The following is an 18,524-nucleotide window of genomic DNA, read 5'->3' as shown; positions in this document are numbered from 1 at the left end:
AGTGCTTCCATATTTGATGTGACGGCAGCAGCCTTTCAAATTTGACCAAAATTATGATTTATGGAGAATTTAGCCCATGAGAGGCACATGTAACATGATGGACGGCAAAGTTTATGGTTCACTCAACTTGTTTTGTACAGTGATCTTAAGTTCAAATCTTCATTACCTAGTTACTTGAAAATACTCGAGTCTGAGTTACTGTATAATTATATTATTACTTTTGTATCATTATGCATGTTGATCAACCAGTGATACCGGCATAAAACCGTAAACCCGAACAAGACCCCCTTTCCACCAACTAGAGCAGGGATGAAGGAAATAAGAAGTCAAATGGAAAACCGAGAAGCATGTAGTAAAAATATGAATATATCATCAAGAAGAAACCAAACTATTCTCATGGGATACTTTCAGTAGCTACAATTCGAAAATAATCGCATCTAACATCTGCTAAGCTACAAAAAATGGCACATTCCGTAAGAAAATAATCGCTATTCTAGAAGCCGGCGAGACCCCAGCCAAGCCTTTAAACTTTTGCAGCAGGCTCTGATTGCTTTTGTGAGGCCTTCCAGTCGAATCAACGTCTTCAGCATCTGGCACTGCTGAGCTTCAGTGCGTGTGAACAAAAAATATGGTTGAGCAGTAAGCAGTTTCACCGGATTGGCAACCACTTGCCCTTTAAAAAGTTAGACAACGGAGCCACATTTCAGCAACTTTGAATAATATTGGCGACGTTTCTGCCAATCTCTTCTTTTGTTTGCTCTGACACCGGGACATCACCCAGGTACATGTCAAAGAAGGCTCCTGAGAGTACGATTTTGGGCATTAGAAATCTATTCCCGCAAAAGTATATGACTGGATTCTCTTCACCATATTCATTGAGACATGATGAGAAATAAAAATGTACCAAGGAGAGTATCAAAATAAAACAGATGGTTCAGAAGGAAAATTCACTTACTGCACAGATCCTTGCTGTGGACTGCTCCAATCTGATTACCTTCAACTGGAAAATTTCATACAAAATGCTAATCAATCAACAAATTTTAACTGGAAAATTAAAGCATTAAAAGCATGTAAACAAGAGATGTGAGAGGACGGGTGGAACAGTTCTAGGAATGTGGAAGGACACATGGGACAGTTCTCGGGTCTTGTCAAGTGTGTATACTTTGTGCTCAATTTGACATTTGGTTAAGCAACCACCACTCACTTTTAGTAATTAAGTTTCCATCAGCTGTGCGTTGGAAATCAATTGTCGTTCCCTGAAATATCGAGAATGTTAATGTAATTCAGTGAACAATTGGTATAAAAAAGGAATGCAAGAGTAATAATGTAATATAGTATTACCACTGGCAAAGGAATATCTTGTGTGAAGTTTGAACCAAATGTTCTTATGCAATGATAGTCAGTCTCTGGGTTCGCCTAAAGGAACCAAAGGACAAGAATTAGCAAATACCAGATCAGAAACACAAAAAAGGGAGATTCTAGAAAGGGAGATGATTTACCTTCACCAATCGAGCTCGAAGGGATTTCTCAAAGGCACTGCATCCAGTGTAATCAAAAGCACATAAATGAGAATGATCAACACTTAATTCCAATTTTCAACATTGTTGTAACATATATACACTAGGACACCTAGCGAGGAAGGAACAAGGCTAAGCAGAAGCTAAACTCACGTAACGTGTCAAATTAACTTGCAGAATCAGTTTTTGGGCCTTAGATAGTGAATGAGTGCGTAACTTGTAAAACTTCTAGCTTATACATGTAATGCCTCACAACAACAGCTGGTTAAGCGTCAAGTTCACTCAACTCACATTCACACCACCCATTTGAATGTGAACCTATCAAGCCACTATGAAATATGGAGCTAACCGAGATGGTATCCTAATAGTGATGATATCCGAAACAGGAATTATGAATGTTTGAGAACAGTAATCATAATGCAAAAGCCTCAAGAATGTCTCTTATCTCAATTAAAATAGGGACATACAAAACCCAATTAAATATCGAAGGGTATGCTGAAACAAAGATATAACTTACTCTCTCACAGTATTGATTTTCATCCCATTGCAATTAACCACAAGCCTAACTGTCATATCAATATCCGCCCTGCAGGCAAAATGGAAAATGCAATAAGTAGCAGCAAGTTAACCAAATCCATGAAACTTAGCAGCAGAGCCATAAAAATTAATTTAACAGTAACAATATGATGACTCATATGCTAACTCAGCTTGGAAAGAAGTTGCAAAAAGAAACATAAAGTATTTAGCATCTACGGATTAGATCGATCTTCATTTACCAGAAAAAAATGTAAATGAAAAATAGTGAAAACTACACCGTGTAGCATGGATCATGATATTTGTCAATACCTGAGAAGATCTTCATAGAAATCATGGCACTTGTTTAGTTCATCTACTGAAATGGAAGCATATTTTGGCCCCAATTTCTTGCAAACAGAGTGAGGATGGATATCTACATAGGAAGAATTGACAAATAAATAAGAGAGTAAGGTACTGGATGCAAAGAGTAATGCAGATCGGAAGTAATATATAAATACTAATAACTTACAGAACCCAAATGCATAGACCTTCAGAGATTTTATTTTGATTATTGTCATTGTTTTGGATCCAGTTCCCACAAGGACCTGCAACAGTACACAATGTCACTATTAAATCATATGTAACTGAGAAGATCTGAACATAAACATGGCTGCCTTGCACTAAAGAACAAACGTACAAACACCAACCTCTGAACTTAAACTGGAATTACTCTCCCCTGTTAAAACGTCGTCCAAAATCATAGGAAACTCAGTGCCAGTAATAGGTTCCACTGCATGTCTTCTCCAGTTCAAGTCGGGAATTGGTAATCCTGCACATCTGTGATGCCCAACCTCACAAGGCCTTTGATCCAAGACATCCGTAGTATCCAATGGAACAGCTAGTACATTTGAAGATCTGGTGGTAATAACAAAGAAAAGGTATGTAATCAACACCAAAACAGAACCGAGCGGGAAATTTTACACTTTAATCCACTCCCTCGTGAAGGGTTTAAAGACTTACAAGCTGCCAAAAGGAGGTACAAGTCCAGCAGCTAACGAGAGCAAGGGATGTGAATGTAGCTTTCAGCTTCTCTGTGTAGGAATTGCATTACAAAAGCCGAAATCTTTCCAAAAATCACTGCATTAGCAGATTCTCCTCTTGATGCAAATCCAAAGTGAAATCCTCTAAGATTATGTCGACCAGAAGTAAAATGTTTAACTTGTGGATAAGACGTGGAGCTTCCAGGTTCAGAATCATGCAAATTACCCTCTATATCTCTAGTAGCATTTGTATTGGGTCCACTAGAGAAGAAGAATAGTAAAGAACCAGCAAGTTTTGAGATGTGGTTAAATGCTCCTTCAAGAGCTAAGCTTCCGGGAACATGAAAGTATCTACACCGTTGCAATGAATTATCCGCAAATGAACTAAAATGTGAATTGTATGGAGACCCTTCATCGAAATCCATGAACCCAAACCGCTTAATCCTCATGCTTTGTTATGTCCTAAAATCCTAACCTAATTGGCACTTAAAACTTCCTCAACACAAAAGTTGGGTTTAAGATATAAATCAAGACGGATACGACATGTTATACACCTGCAGAAATTCAAACGGCAGTTCAGAATATGAAAAAGAAAACATTCATACGTAACAATATTAACAATAAATGTAACAGCAATTCCATTGAAAAAGAAAGCATTCATACGTAACAATATTAACAATAAACGTTCATAAACATTGTCAATTTATATAAACATTTTCAATCAATTCCATTGATATAAAGCACATAATTCGATATTAACGGGTACAATTCATAATTTAAGTCCCAAATTCCTAACCATTAGTGTCAACATTCAATCAAAACAATTTGATAAATTATGACATATTAATGACAGCAATTTCATATTAGTTGTTCTTGGAAAGAATCACAGAAAATTGGAAAAGGGAAATGGGAAAGCGAGGAAATGCATGCAAATGGGTTTGGGAAAAACACTTTTCTCTGGCATTCGCTTTTGGCCTTCATGCTTTCTGCGTTTGCTTTTCCTCATTTTTCTCAAGAGCCAGACAGAAAATAAAAAGCACCCAGAAAAAAGAAAAGGAAAATCACAAGATTAAGAACCTGGGATTGCAACAATCGAGCTTCCGGGGCGAAATATCAATTGGGTTCCGTTTGATCTTCGGTGCTTCTTCTGCATTCAAAAAGTTGGGGTTTTTCTGCGTGATTTTTGTGTATAGTGTGTGTATTTTTAAATTCCGAAAGAAAGTGGGGAGAGAAAGGAATATGCTTTGGGTGCGAAATGGGAACAAGTCACGGTCGATGAAAAGTTTTCCCGGGTCAAAAACGGGAAAACAGAAAAAGAGAAAACAGTTTCAGCCAAATCAAAATTGGATTCTCAACTTTATATTCTAGGAGTTTAGGTCCTTCGGGCATTTCAGGCATTCCAGACAAATCACATGTTGTTACGTATGGTGTAATCGTTTGTACATTTATGAATGAGAGTAGAAAATAAGAAATTCTTAGGTAAGGAGATACATGTCATGCCGTTCTCGACCATTTAATGAAAAAAAAAACACCAATAGTGCAGCTTTGTTGTGTGCATTGGGAGTTTTATACTACATATGGGACTTGATTGTAGGCATACACGGCAGGAACCACTCTCTTATGAGAGTGCCTAAACATCTAATTAGCTAGTTGTTATATGATCTAAGTTTGTCTTTGTATTTGCCTAAATAGGCTCGTGTAAAACCGAATGTAGAGTCTTCGCCATATTTGGTGTCCTCAAATAGATAAACTAATAACGTGATACATAAGTCTCTATCCAAGAATCTTGTGTAAAAATCTTTTTTTTTTTTTTTTTTTTTTGAACAATCGATATTATTTATACTAAGGTGGAGGGGGTAGGTTCAACATCATAATGGGCTATCAATAATTTGGTACAACTTGGCCTTTAGACCTCTCACTTATAAGTAAAGATGAATATCACTAGATCGTAATATTATGTGACATCTCTTTTATATTTGGATAAAATTTGTACTCCTTTCATCGTTTTTTAGTGAACAAATAAAAATTCAAGTTTCAAAATAAAATAAAGAAGAGATTTCTTCACTCATTTTCACTTTCCATATACCATTTTTAATTACGTTGTTTGATTTTTATTTTTTTTTAAATAAACTATATTATCTATATTAAGGGAGGGACTTGATAAGCTTGGTCTGACAATAGGCTAGCAATAATGTGGTTCAAATTCGTCATTGCACAAGAATCAAACTAAAACCATAGTACTAAGTCAAAAAAAATTTTAAAAAAATTGCCTGACAAAAAATTGAATACTACTACACCATAATACTAAGTTAAAAAAAAAAAATTCAGTAAAACTATTTTCCAGGACAAATTGGAGCATTTTTCTGTTGGACGGCAAGTAAATTTTCGGCTAGCGAAATGACGCTTATGTCCTTGGGGAGTTGGTGCCAAAGTTGTCTTCGATCTTCTGTATTCTTCTCGCACACGCGTGTTCAAATCCCAGTCGGCAGGCAGGGTCGGCTGACGTACCCCTTTTCCTCTCAACAATTAAATAACTACCTCCCAATAAATAGGGAAAATGACCATCGATGGATTCTTTTTGTGAGGATTCAGGATATCAATCAATCAAGTCATTGTATATCGTGCAGTTAATTTTCGTTAGATACTATTTATATTCAACTTTAAATTTTAAATATTTTCTAACCACACGATATACGATAAACAGATGTGATTGATTGATCTCCGGATCCCCACAAAGAGGATTCGACAAGGATTCTTTTCCAATAAATTGGAACAAATACAGAGAACTTGGGGAATTATGAAAAATAAAATATTCTTTGACTACAGTTTTGGATTGGACTTGTGGATGTTGAGAATTTTTTTAGTGTGATCGAAATACAAGTGAAACAGTATTATTGTTATACAATTAGAGTAACACTTAATAAGAAATTTAATTATATAATGATATGTGGTGTTCCGTCCATATTCCAGGCACGAAAAATTTCTCATGTGTGTCACAGAAAATATTTTCAAAACTTTGTTCCTTTTTCGAAAAACAATTAATGTGCATGGATGGCAAAGTAATAAAACCCTAATACATGAGCATGCAACGAGTAGTAAACTCAAGTTGTTCATGTTTGAATTTTCATAAATACAAGGGCATGTGTTGTTTCAAATTCTCATCATGCATTTGAAGCTAATGTTTCGTCGACATTGTTTTGTTTCTCAGATAGCAAACTATTAATTCTATATAGTCTCTAGTGATAAATTGAGCGCAGTGATGTTTTCGTAACATAAATTTTGTTTTTGTTGTATTTAAGCACAAAATGCAGTTTTGGTAAGAAAAATACTTGCCATGCTTTCTTGGTGGGGTCTTTTTCTGTTGAGTCTTTGACCAAAATACGAGTTGGAAGTATTTGGTCGGAATCTGCCAGCAGTGTGCTACAAGCGGCCTACAACTACTAGTCTCGAAGAATCATATGATATTTGATAAGTACAACATATGATATGACACAACCAATTTTGTTTTGTTTTACTTTATTAGTAAATGAAATGAAATGGACCTCCTAATTAGGTCATTAACCAACTAATTAGGCAGTGGCATCTGCTAATCTCCTGTTAGTAAAAAAATGAGAATCAATGATATTGATCTTCAAAACTACATGGGAGGGCTAAAGACGTGTTTTCTTTTTTCGATACAAGCGTTACGAGGGAGGGAAGAAGCAAATCGGGACCTCCAGCATTCTCTTAACCAACTCAGCTATAAATCACTTGCAACAATTATTTTTATACGTTATAACATCTGTTTTTGACACTCGTTAAGTGGAACAGGATTTTAATTGACATGTAAAAGCTAAAATCAAGGAATCTGATGCGTGTGCTCATGATGTGATGTCCTTCAAAATACAATCTTGTGGTTTGGCCATGAAATCTGGTGTGTCCCCTCCCCGGTCACAATAAACCGGCCTCGAAGAGATTTCTACGTCTCAACGTCTCGTCCACGAGCTTGAAAGTCTTCTTCACGAGCTTCTGATCAAGGGCAGTGGTTTTGTAGATCTTAAACACCCGGTCTACGCGATCAGGGGCCGTGCTCTGGAAGTACAATTCCTCAAATTTCTTCTTCACATACCTGAATGCAAACATTTACGATGTTTAGGTTTCTCGTTTATAATGGACAGTTTGCCAGAGTTTTCGGAGGGTTGTTAAAGCTAACTACGTGTACTATACGTTTTAGTATTTTTCCTTCCGTCCAAAGCAAAGGACCACAATAAAGATGTATATGCTTACTCATATGCATGTTCAATCTCTTGCTTTCCTGTTGAAACCGGCTGGTAATCTTTGAACCACTCGCAGGCGTTAAGCGGCGCCTACACAAGTAAAATTCAACAGCCCTTACCGGATGTTAGTTTGTTGTCAATGATGAATAACTGTACACTGATTTACTAATTCTTACATTTAGAACTTTGTTCTCGAATATATCAAACTTGTTTAAAAACAGCATGAACGACGTTTTCTGCACCAAAATATAAAAGAAGAGAAGATAAAATGTTAAAGAGCCAACTGAGTTAGAAGAAATCTGCACAGCCGCACATGTGACATACGGGCACAAGAAAATAGAAGAAAATAAAACCTCAAAACACGGTTGCTTCAAAACCCACTCAAAAAGTTCCTTTGTCTCCATCATTCGATTCTTGCTTTCATCCTCAAAGAGTGTTTGATCATACCTGAAACACAATTGACAATCGAGAATACTTCAGCTCGGCAGAGGTCTCTTTGAAGAAAATCATCGCTACCACACTGCGTGCAAATGATGAGGGGTAACTGAAAGTAATGATGATCTTACTCGCTAAGAGCAGCACAAAATATTACGGCTGTAACGCCTTCAAATAGATGGATCCATTTCCTTCTCTCATTTCTCTGGCCCCCAACGTCAAAGAGTCTATATACTTCCCCACTTCTCTTATTTTCTCCAACAGGACTGCAATCATAGTCATTAATGAGTTGTTTGTTCGAAATTTTCAACCACTCTATAAATGAGTTGCACAACATAGAAATTTTATTGAAAATAAATGCATCATTCTAAAATGCGCACACGTCATTAGAAAATCGTGAACTCGATTAAATTGTAAGGGCGCCCCTAGGTTGAATTTCTACAAGTTCAAGAATCAGCTGATTTAGAACCGATCATTGGCACCAGTACAGCTATAAATAAAATGTCATAGTTCCAACAAGAAGCCGTGACAAGTCTTTAAAAAGTTAAAAAACAGAATAATTACCTGAACTGGATCTCTACGACACCAGTTGTACGAACTCTCGCATGAAGAACATCCTCCTGAAAAACAAAAAATGCTACTTTAGAGCTATACATTTGTAACATTTCCACATTAATGCAAGAAGTTCTTGGCATCCTCAAGCTACAAATCAAATACATATAAAATATTCTGGTGCTTTATTAAATTAAAACAATGAGTTACAATTGTGAACTTTAGGTACCTTGGTTGGAACGTAATCTGGGTCAGCTAATCTTTGAAGATTTTCCATGAAATAGTGGGCACAGTCAGGAACTTGGAGTTCATTACCACGAGCACATGTTTCCTACAATTGTAGAGTAGGGGTTCTTCACTTAGAGCATTGGACAAAAGGTCGAAGCAGAAGTAAAAAAATATCTTCTGGATTTCAAACACTAGGATCGATGTCAAACAAGTGGTATATGTCAATCCGTTGCATGAAGTAACAGCTACCTGAATTGCTGCATCTTTCCAAAGAGTCTCTATATCCTGTGCAAGCTCTTTAGTGAGACGTGGATAATCCAATCTGCTGCCAATTGTTGATAGTTTCTCTCCAATTTCCTAATAACAAATCCAAATTTTAAGAAAACAGTCACGCAAAGGACTGAACAAGCCAAAATTTTAAATAACCGAACCTCATGCATTAATTTCATGTATAAATCAAATGTCATAAACAGTTAAACCAAATTCCATCAAGTATTGTTTGCTAAATTAAAAAACAAGACAAGAGAAGACGATGTAATAGACAATCAAAAGATGAGCTCCAACCTTATTTTCACTGGATATTTCAAACGTTTCTCTGTCATTCTGCGCAAGCTCCTTTGACCCATCATACAGTACCTATTCAACCATATCATGCATACGTTATATAGAAGCATTACATTCAGATTCTTTTTCTCTGAATACAAGTCCATAAGATATAATTTCTTCTATGAAGAGTGGACTCTAATACTCCTTGTATAATGCAGAAAGGGAAATAACCAACACACCCTTTCAAGTATTGCGTACTTTTATGGTCTGATATACGTTGGCGTGGATGACTGAAATGTAGCTCTTGAGCTCTGACTCATCAAATCCAGTTTGAAACAAAAGCTTTATCTGCAAATAGACCATGTGTAACAGAAGTATAAATATTTACATTGTACTTAAATAGAGAAGCGTATACAATATCTTACCTGCTTAAAAATTGTGGACTTCCCTGACTCCCCAGCACCTTAAAAAAATAGGTTGACCACATTAGTTGTAGAAGTGATAACCATGGTTAATGAGAAAATTAAAGCTGAAATTCTTGAATTGACCAAGGTATAGATGCACCAGGTGCAAACTCTTTTAACATCAGACAGAATACATATCAAAGTTATAATTGTTACTTCCCTGAAATTGGAAATCATCGCCTCACAAACAGTACAACACATCCATATGCTACTCTCGGTCATAAAAATGAAAGATTGCAACCGTACAAAGCTCAAACTAGTAAGTGCGAGTGCGTAATTGTTGAGCATGGATATCATAAAAAGGTAACAATAAATCATTAAATTATATGTACCAAGTAGGAGAAGTTTCTGAATGTGCTTTTCGGCCTTTGTTTCTTGTTCAATTCGCCTTTCAATTTCTGCAGTCTGTAAATACATGCATTGACAATAAATTAGAGCCTAATCGTAAACGCAAAGTTGCTCCAGCAACTCTTGGTTAATAGCATTACAAAGATTGTATTCAATCATGCATAATCCACCTGAGCATTCTCTTCGTTGTCCTCTTCGTTGTAATGCTTGTTTCTGCTGCAGAGTAATCCCATATTTTCGATCAAAATAGACAGCATAGACGGTGCACGAGTCTTCTGCACGACGTGTTGAACGTAACTTCAAATCCCTTCTGAAAAGTTCATATCGGGGGGGTGCGGCTGGTGGTGGGAGCTATATAAGACTGGCAGAAACCTCAAAACAAAACATGGCAATTAAGATACAATGCCACCGTCAATACGAAATTAAGAACAACCCATCAGCCAAGTTAGGCAAACTAGATAATTAGTTTGCAAATATTAACTGCAGATTTGCATTTGATCTGCCTTTCAATTGACAAATATTTTACCGTTTTCCTAAGAGTTTAGCTGGACACCAAACAAATCACCCACCAACTAAAATATTCACATTTCACAAAAATCAAAGATTTCGAAAGCAACCCATCAAAGAAAACTAAATCCAAAAACAACGCAAAATTATTTTCAATCAAACTAACATCTCAATCCAGTCCGGCAAGATCAAGAGCAGAGATCTGTTTTCCAAAAACAAAAAAATCCCACAAAGCAAAAGGCAGCAGAAGAACAATACAACACATAAAGTACGAAGCTTTAAGTAAGCTTACCCGAAGAAAAAGAAACGACCTTTCGTTACTGGGCTGTGGAGTTTTGCAATGAAGCAGCAGCAACAGATTGAGCTGAATAGCAATCGCTTTTTGTATAAGTACTTTTGTGTTAAACGTGGACAATAAATGGTGTCCCTGGGTGTGTATTTAAATTAAAATTATAATAAAAACAGCGCAGAAAATTGGCTAACATTTGAAAGGAATGAATGCTGTGGGATTTGTATATAATTGTACGAACAGTGTTACGAGGAAGCGAAATGGGTTATGGAAGTGTTGGCCAAATCTGAAAACAAAATAGAAAGAAAAAAGAAAGAGCGCCGAAAGCTGCAGAGCTCTGTTTTTCTTCTCGGTTGATGCTTCTTTCTTCTCTCTTCTCTCTTCTCTCCTCTCTCCTCTCTCCTCACGCGCTTCTCAGTCAAAGTTTGAAAAGGCTGGCCCCAATTAAAAATTAAATTTTGGGTTTTATTATTTATAGGATTTAATTTTTCATTAGAAAAAGGATATTCTAATTTTTGGGGAATTTTTAGAAAAACTATATTATATTCTTGGGGGAATAGACGGTCTGTTGACTGAGCTACTAATTTGTATTAGATTAATCAAACGTCTACTTACCAATAATACAGTTCCGTATTATTCTTTTAAGTTTCAGATAATAAATGCGTAATTTGGGTTGAAAACGATATTTAGTTATGACTTATGATTAACTTATTATTTAGCTTAGCATCGTCTGATTCATGAAATAAAATATTTTTTTTCTTTTGAAACATAACGCCATTAAACAAATAAAAAATAAGGCTAAATTGTAAGTAAATGTCCCTGATTATACCACAATCTTAGTTTTCGTCTCCGAACTCTACTAATAGTTTCTCCCGTCTTTAATTATGTCATTTATTGCACTAGTAATCATTTTCTTGAACTCCGTCAACTTAAAAGTTGTAAAATAAGAACTTCATATTAAAATAATTCGTGACATATTCATAGAACTTTGTGCTTATAATCGAAACTCTTTAAGAATTGACCAAACAATCTTAATTTTAATTGATTTTTTGTTCATTAATTAAAATACCCACTTCACCCCTTAAATTAACAAAAAAAAAAAAGTTGATAAGGGTTATGGAAAATGACCACAAGTACAACACGGGGCATAACTCAAGAAAAAGAGCAACTATTAGCAAACTTCAGGAAAACAGTTGATAAGGGTTATGGAAAATGACCAAGAGTACAACACAGGGCATAACTCAAGAAAAAGAGCAACTATTAGCAAACTTCAGGGATCAAAATTAAAAGGGATAGTATAGTTTAAGGATCCTTGATACAATTTAGCCAATAAATAAATAAATAAAAAGAAAAACTAATGAAAAAATGCTTGAAAACGTTGAGTTTTAATGATAAAGACAAAATAAAGGTAAAGTAAATAGTACCAAGATTGACTTTGTAGTGTAAAAATATGATTTTTCATTAAAGTGAACAATACCATAGATTTTTCGTTAAAACTCCCTAAATAAATTGTGTATATTTTAGGAGTTTGGTTTGGAGTTAGGGACAAGACTTGCCGGCTGCCACCAAATGGTGGGTCATGGATTCATATGGGAATGCTTCACTGCTTACTGCGATTGCTACTTGCTACTCCCATCCTTGTCGTCCCTAAAAAGATTTGTTACAATTATTTGCTTTTTTAGCATATTATATGCCAGCCTATCCAACATCCATCATGCATGCATGGAATACAGGTGATACAACTTATTGCGTTCAACATCTTTGTTTATTATTTTTGTCCACAGGGCAAGTGAAATTCGGAATCCATCAAATATCGAGAAGAGAAATACTACTAGGTTAATAGTTAATCGATAATAAGAACTCATTTTTGTACGACGGAAATTTAAAATAATTACGTATCGAACTCCGTTGAAATATAATTAGTCTGGTACATCTTGCTGAACATGCATCAAAAATGAAATTGGGCTCACTGAGTGACAAAGAGTATTGACCCATAGTGGGGTTGGGTACAAGCCCACAAGTCCATTGGGCCTAACTAGCTGAGGAGTTGCCGTTTGCTCGACCGCTCTTACTGGGTACAGTAGCCCTTGGGTATCAAGGAGCTAGGAGTTCGAGTAAAGATAGTATATATGTGCAAGAAATAAAATATTTTGCGTTCAAAAAATCATATATAGAAAATATAACATTTATTAGGAATTAATAAACAAAAAATAATCATTTTTCAACTACACCTTTGTTAAGTAAGTTATAAAATTGGTCTAGTCTTAATTTTATAACTTTATAGAAGTTTTACTGTACTTGACGTCTAAGGTCATTTAATAATAATTTCCTTTTTAGTTTTTTGTTTTCCTTTTGTAAATTGAAAACTAAAAACTTGTTTGGTAAAAATTGAAATAATCACCAAACAAGTTTTTAATTTTCAAAAATAAAAATAAAAATAAAAAAAGCTGAAAAATCTTTACAGTTTTTAATTAAACTATGAATGTGTGTTAAGGCAAACATGTTTATATTTGTATTTCAAGTGATATGGAGTATTGTACTTCTCCAGTTAAATAATATAACAGTTTCAAATCCTCCAGGTCAAAAAAAAAAAAAAAAAAAGAAATTCAAGAGTCGCACAAGTAACTTTTTACAATGTTGTTAAATTGAGCGGGATTTTCAACTTGGGGTACATGCGATGTGTTCTTTATCACTTCCAATTTCGTTTTCGGTCCAAGAAGCCTGCATTGTTCAGAAAAAAAGTTAGATAATTAATCAGGAACCCTAATGTTAATTACTCACCAGAGCTACCAATTAAACTGGTTAATTATTTATAGATACATTAAAATTTTAATGATAAAAATGTTGAACTTGGTGACACATACTCCTTGAGTTCAGTAGCCATCTCCAAAGGAAAGATCTGGTCTTTCTCTCCCCATACTATCAACACCTCCTAGAAACCAAATTGCAATATTAATTAAGTAAAATTGATTTTCCAAACCGCTTAAATTAATGAATATCAAATTACGCACTCATTAATCGATATGTAATATGACCTTGTTGGGAAGGGGAGATATGTTTGGTGTGTCTTCTCGTCCAAGAGTGAGTCCCTTTAGAAGCTCCATCTTTTCTTTTCTCTTATCTGAGTACAATTTCTACATTCAACACTATTCAAGTTTATTACATGTTTTTACTGAAAACGTGAGTAATTTATAATAGTAAAGACATATCATTCTCGCTATATTATTTATGCATGAATGTTGTTTAATCATAAATGCATGCAAATATCTTACCATGAAACTCATATACATCAACGATCAGAACTTCATCGCACACAGCACTCACACTAACATTTTCTCTCTTAATTGAATATATTTGTAACAAAAGTTTGTTGGATGTGATATGCAGTTACGCATACAATAATTGATTACTTAATTAATACCCCTAGCTAAAAGCAAGACTAAAATTGTCATTAACTACTAATTAAGCATTTGTCATAGGTCCCATCTATTCAAATCCCACCTAACTTACCAAGATTGAAGAAAAACACGTATCTATACGTATAGTCCACATGACACATCCAACAAAATTTATTTGTCCATACTCAGACAACTATAATACCAAGAAAAAGAGGTGTAACGGTGACTAATTACTGTATATAAATTTTAATTAAATGCATAATTAAACTAGTAATACTATTTAGACACGTAATATTGATGTGGATCCATATGTATTAGAGAATGTATTATTAAGTGTTTTTGTACAAAAATGCTATTAAGTCACACAAAATTAATGTAAACGTGCCCGTATTGATTAGAGCATTGTGTATCATGTCTGTTTTGTGTGTCTAAATAACATTATTCATTTCTAATTACCTGTATTATGTCGCTTAAGAAAAAGTCGGGGATGATGTCGAGCCTCCGGGCCATGGCGAGGTTGAGTAACTTGTTGAGCTGAGCCGCCGTGGAAGGCAACATGAGATCTTCAATCTTTTCCAACTTTGCCCTCTTCAAAAGCGCCTCGTGATCTCCTCTCCTCATGTTAACCCCAGAGCTGGCAATCACCACCTTCTCCACTCTCTCCGGCCACATCCTCGCCAAGTGGTACGCCACAAAGCCGCCGTAGCTCGTCCCCATCACACTAAACCTCTCCACCCCGACCTTCTCCATCATCTTGGCGACCGAGGATGCCTGAAAGACCTCGGTTCGCTCTGGGGATGCGGTGGTGGAATTCCCGAAGAAGACAAGGTTGGGGACGTAGATGTTGAAGTGGGGGGAGAAGAACTGGACTTGGTTCCGCCACTGCCACATGGCGGCGGGGCCAAAGCCGTGGATTAGAACAAGTGAAGGTTTTTTGGGGTTTTGGGTTTGGTTAGAAAGTTTAGGGTTGGGACCCCAGAAGTGGAGTGTGGTTTGATCATTGTTGAGTTGTAGGGTTTGCTGGGAGAGGCCGGAGCCGGCAAAGCAACGGCGGACGTAGATGGCGTATAAGGAGACGGGGCTGAGAAAGAAGGGTAACATTTTAGGAGTTGTTGATCATGAGAGAGAGAGAGATTAGTTCTTTCTGTTTTTGAGGTTGTTCACTTGTTTGGGTGGTAATAGGTATATATAAATCATAGCTTATTACTAATTTATTCCAGAATACGACCTTTTGCGCTAATTTTGGAAATTTATTGGTGAGAGAATAAAACAACTTTACCGTGAAGATAGTGTGTGTGTGTGGGTGTGGAAATTATATGTGGGGTGGTGCTTTGGGGGGGTTGGTTTAGTTGGTTCCCTTTTGTGGGTGATGGTGATGCACATATACTCTCTCGTCAGCCAACTTTCACCAAATTTTGTTGCGTCTTAATTAGTTAGGGATTTTTAAATTTGTGTTATATATCAGTAGTGAATCTTGGCTGGCCCACATGATTAATTCACACCAAAATGGCAACTTCATCAAATTCACATCAAAGGACAATTATACACGATATTTTGTTGCATTTAACCAGACTATAGATACGTACACGTGAATCTTTGAAAGCATACAGACGCTCACATGTGGTTGATCTTAGCAGCGATAGCATTTTACAATATATATGACCTAGACTATGTCTTTGTCCAATCCCTAGGTTTATGTAGGAGGCGATTGAGCTTCAATTTATTGTATCTTATTAAGTGTTTCATCGCTTAAATAGTATACATAAAACATTTCATTATATGAACTTAAGAGAGTTGACTGATAGTGTGGTTGTTTAAATCCAAATTGATAGGTACGTGCATTATTACCACTCGTTCATGCATATTTTGTCGTTGCTCAACTCTGGCTGTTTGATGATTTAATGTGTGACGAACTAAGAGCCATATGTGGTTTACATATGGCAACAACCCACTGATGACTTAATTCTGAGTCTCGAAACAATATGGGTTCTGTACACCTACTGCAAGTTTGAATTCGAATTTAGTGATGGAAAAAGGAATAGAGGAATCAAGGGATAGTTTTGACCAAATCAAAGAGAAAACCTAAACCGATATTGCACGCAAGGAACTTATACATTAGTTGTTTTTCTATACAAAGATTTCAGTTATGTGTAGCTACCACGACTCAAATCGTTTAACTTTGTGGAGAGCGATTCTTGATAGTCAACTTATTATGAGCATTTTGCGCGTGATTAGTTTCCTGACAATAAAATCTTATGTGACTCACAGTGAATCTTGCGTGAATTGAATTATGCAGGTATGATTCTAGCATTTTTTTTGTAAAAGTGTAAGAAAATCGTTTCTTTAGATCATAACTATGATGATTCTTGCAACTGGTTTAATAATTTGTGGCTTATTATTTTCGGTCCAATTCCCTTGCACTGCTTTGGGTTTAATCCAGGTATAACTCATACGAAGTTGCAGTCCAAATGTTAAGTTATAAATCATTTAATCATTAATTAAGGGGCTTATTATTGTTTGTTTGCTGTGAAATCCATAATTTTATAGTATTATGTGGTTGGCGGTAGATTATGAGAGACTTTTTAGTGTGTTAGAATATGCTCGGTACATTAAAAGTCATAATACAAGTGGTTAATTTAATTTTTGTGGACCTAAACTGATATACAAAATGCATGGATTAGAGAGACCATCTACTTGAATAATATTTTTTAAATCACATGAAGTGGCAATTAATGGTTGAAATCCCTCTTTAATGATTTAAATAAAGAATAGTATATATATGATAACTTTTTTAATGTGTAAATCGCACTAATTCACTAATATAGTTCATGAAAATGCATTGAGGATACATGCTTAATTACTTGAAATAAGAGAAATCATAAAAAACAGACAATACCTGAATATTATATGTAGAATTTACTTTTTTCTTTTAATTCTTTATGTGTTTATTAAGATATGTAAAATTAAAATTAGAATACGACCAGGTACACCAAAAATCGTCAATGCTGGTGCTTAGATGCTCATAAACTATCATTTCAAAAAGCATGCACGCGAGGAGTTTGGTAAAATTCCCACGAATTTATATACAAGTTACATCTGGTAGATTGATTTGTTCACCCCCTTTCCACCCCTTTGACCATGAAATCTGGTAGCTTTCCAGTTTTTACCTGCTTCATCAATGAGCATCCATGGTTCCACTATGACTCCATGAGATCAGTTGCGAGGCATATGCTAATTTTATTAGCCCTTTTTTTATAAAATAAACTTCGTTGCGATGAGAGAAATTTATTCATTTTAAGATAAATTACACAAAATTATCTTTAACTATGGATCGAACCGTAATTTTATACATCATGTTTTAAAAATTACTACGTTATACCTCATTTTACGAATTTATTGCAATGTTAGGACCTTCATCAGTTTTTTTATTACTTTATCTGCTAAATGCTGACATAACTTGAAGTTGATCTCGCTCCTAGCCCAATTAGATTAAAAAATTAATTAAAAAATAAAATCATTTAAATATTTATATAAAAAAAAAAGATGTGACCCAACCCTTACAATTAAAAATAAAATCACCCTTCGTCCTCATTCTACCCAAAACCTCGCCCCATCTCTTCGCGCCCCATCCTCACCCATCTCCTCTGCAACTCCCACCTCTCTCCCAGACACCACGAGTTTTTTCTGCAACTACCATCTCCTCTGCCTACAAGCAACGCCAAACCCCATAAACCCAGCCTTTTCTCACTATTCACACCCACCCAGTAAATCTCGTATACAAAATTAGGGTTTTGTACATTGATCGCCGACGAAATGATCGAAAAGACGTCAGAGCGAGTGACCTACCTGCACGGCGACCTCGACCTCACAATCATCGATGCCCGCTACTTTCCCTATGTCGATCTAATTGTAGTTATGGGCATGAGTTTTTTAGTCAAAACCTTGGCAATTTGAGGTGGGCTATTGGCTAACGGTGGGAAGGATAGTGAGATTTCGAATTGGATTTGACGAATTTGGGTTTTCATAAAATTTATCTGGTTTATTTATTTTCTTTTTTATGAAAATGGACAGAAAATTTATCTGGGTTTAGGGTGGTGGTGGTGAGGCGGGTGGAAATTATGGGGATGGTGGTGAAGGGCGATTTGGAGTTGCAGAGGAGATGGGTGAGGTTGGGGTGCCCGGAGATGGGCAAGAACGATGTCGTCGGGTAGATTGGGAAAGAAGGGTGATTTTATATTTAATTGTAAGGGGTGGATCCTACATTTTTTTTATAAAAATATTTAAATGATTTTATTTTTAATTTTTAATTAATTTCTTAGTCCAGTTGGTTAGGGAGTAGAGATGTCGCTTTAAAAAAAAAATTGACGGAGATTTAATATTGTAATAAATTCGTACGATAATGTGTGATATTTAATAAATTCGTAATAT

General features: G+C 35.6%; 3 protein-coding genes across 4 annotated transcripts; all 3 read right to left on the bottom strand.

Moving 5' to 3' along the window:
• Window positions 1–348: 348 nt before the first annotated feature.
• LOC103952881 (fatty-acid-binding protein 2) lies at window positions 349–4,410 on the bottom strand. Its single transcript, XM_009364571.3, is given in 12 exon segments — window positions 349–801; window positions 956–1,000; window positions 1,205–1,256; window positions 1,342–1,416; window positions 1,500–1,536; window positions 2,035–2,103; window positions 2,364–2,466; window positions 2,563–2,638; window positions 2,741–2,948; window positions 3,054–3,117; window positions 3,120–3,627; window positions 4,151–4,410. Coding segments are annotated over 11 exon segments (1,230 nt in total). The 5' UTR covers window positions 3,523–3,627; window positions 4,151–4,410; the 3' UTR covers window positions 349–703.
• A 2,384-nt stretch (window positions 4,411–6,794) lies between these two features.
• Window positions 6,795–10,903, bottom strand: LOC103952890 (guanine nucleotide-binding protein alpha-1 subunit). 2 transcript variants are annotated; one of them, XM_009364592.3, is made up of 14 exons: window positions 10,702–10,903; window positions 10,073–10,274; window positions 9,887–9,959; window positions 9,516–9,553; window positions 9,349–9,438; window positions 9,109–9,180; window positions 8,794–8,901; window positions 8,546–8,647; window positions 8,329–8,384; window positions 7,896–8,030; window positions 7,683–7,776; window positions 7,506–7,565; window positions 7,340–7,419; window positions 6,795–7,181 (listed from the first exon to the last, which is right to left on the bottom strand). In XM_009364592.3, exons 2-14 carry the CDS (start codon window positions 10,157–10,159, stop codon window positions 7,004–7,006), a joined length of 1,173 nt encoding a protein of 390 aa, XP_009362867.1. In that variant the 5' UTR covers window positions 10,160–10,274; window positions 10,702–10,903; the 3' UTR covers window positions 6,795–7,003. The 2 variants fall into 2 exon arrangements, with proteins under 2 accessions (XP_009362867.1, XP_009362860.1); XM_009364585.3 differs by having other exon boundaries at window positions 10,073–10,263.
• A 2,284-nt stretch (window positions 10,904–13,187) lies between these two features.
• LOC103952919 (dihydrolipoyllysine-residue acetyltransferase component of acetoin cleaving system) lies at window positions 13,188–15,434 on the bottom strand. The gene is made up of 4 exons (XM_009364620.3): window positions 14,553–15,434; window positions 13,734–13,832; window positions 13,563–13,630; window positions 13,188–13,419 (listed from the first exon to the last, which is right to left on the bottom strand). The coding sequence occupies exons 1-4, from the start codon at window positions 15,195–15,197 to the stop codon at window positions 13,305–13,307; spliced, it is 927 nt and encodes a 308-aa protein (XP_009362895.1). The 5' UTR covers window positions 15,198–15,434; the 3' UTR covers window positions 13,188–13,304.
• Window positions 15,435–18,524: the final 3,090 nt, after the last annotated feature.

The sequence above is a fragment of a genome, unplaced genomic scaffold, assembly GCF_019419815.1.
Source record: "Pyrus x bretschneideri cultivar Hongxiangsu unplaced genomic scaffold, Pyrus_bretschneideri_v1 Contig1, whole genome shotgun sequence".
In the NCBI taxonomy this organism is placed as follows: Eukaryota; Viridiplantae; Streptophyta; class Magnoliopsida; order Rosales; family Rosaceae; genus Pyrus; species Pyrus x bretschneideri.
Note: the sequence above shows the minus strand (reverse complement) of the source record. Positions and strands in the feature narration are given on the sequence as shown.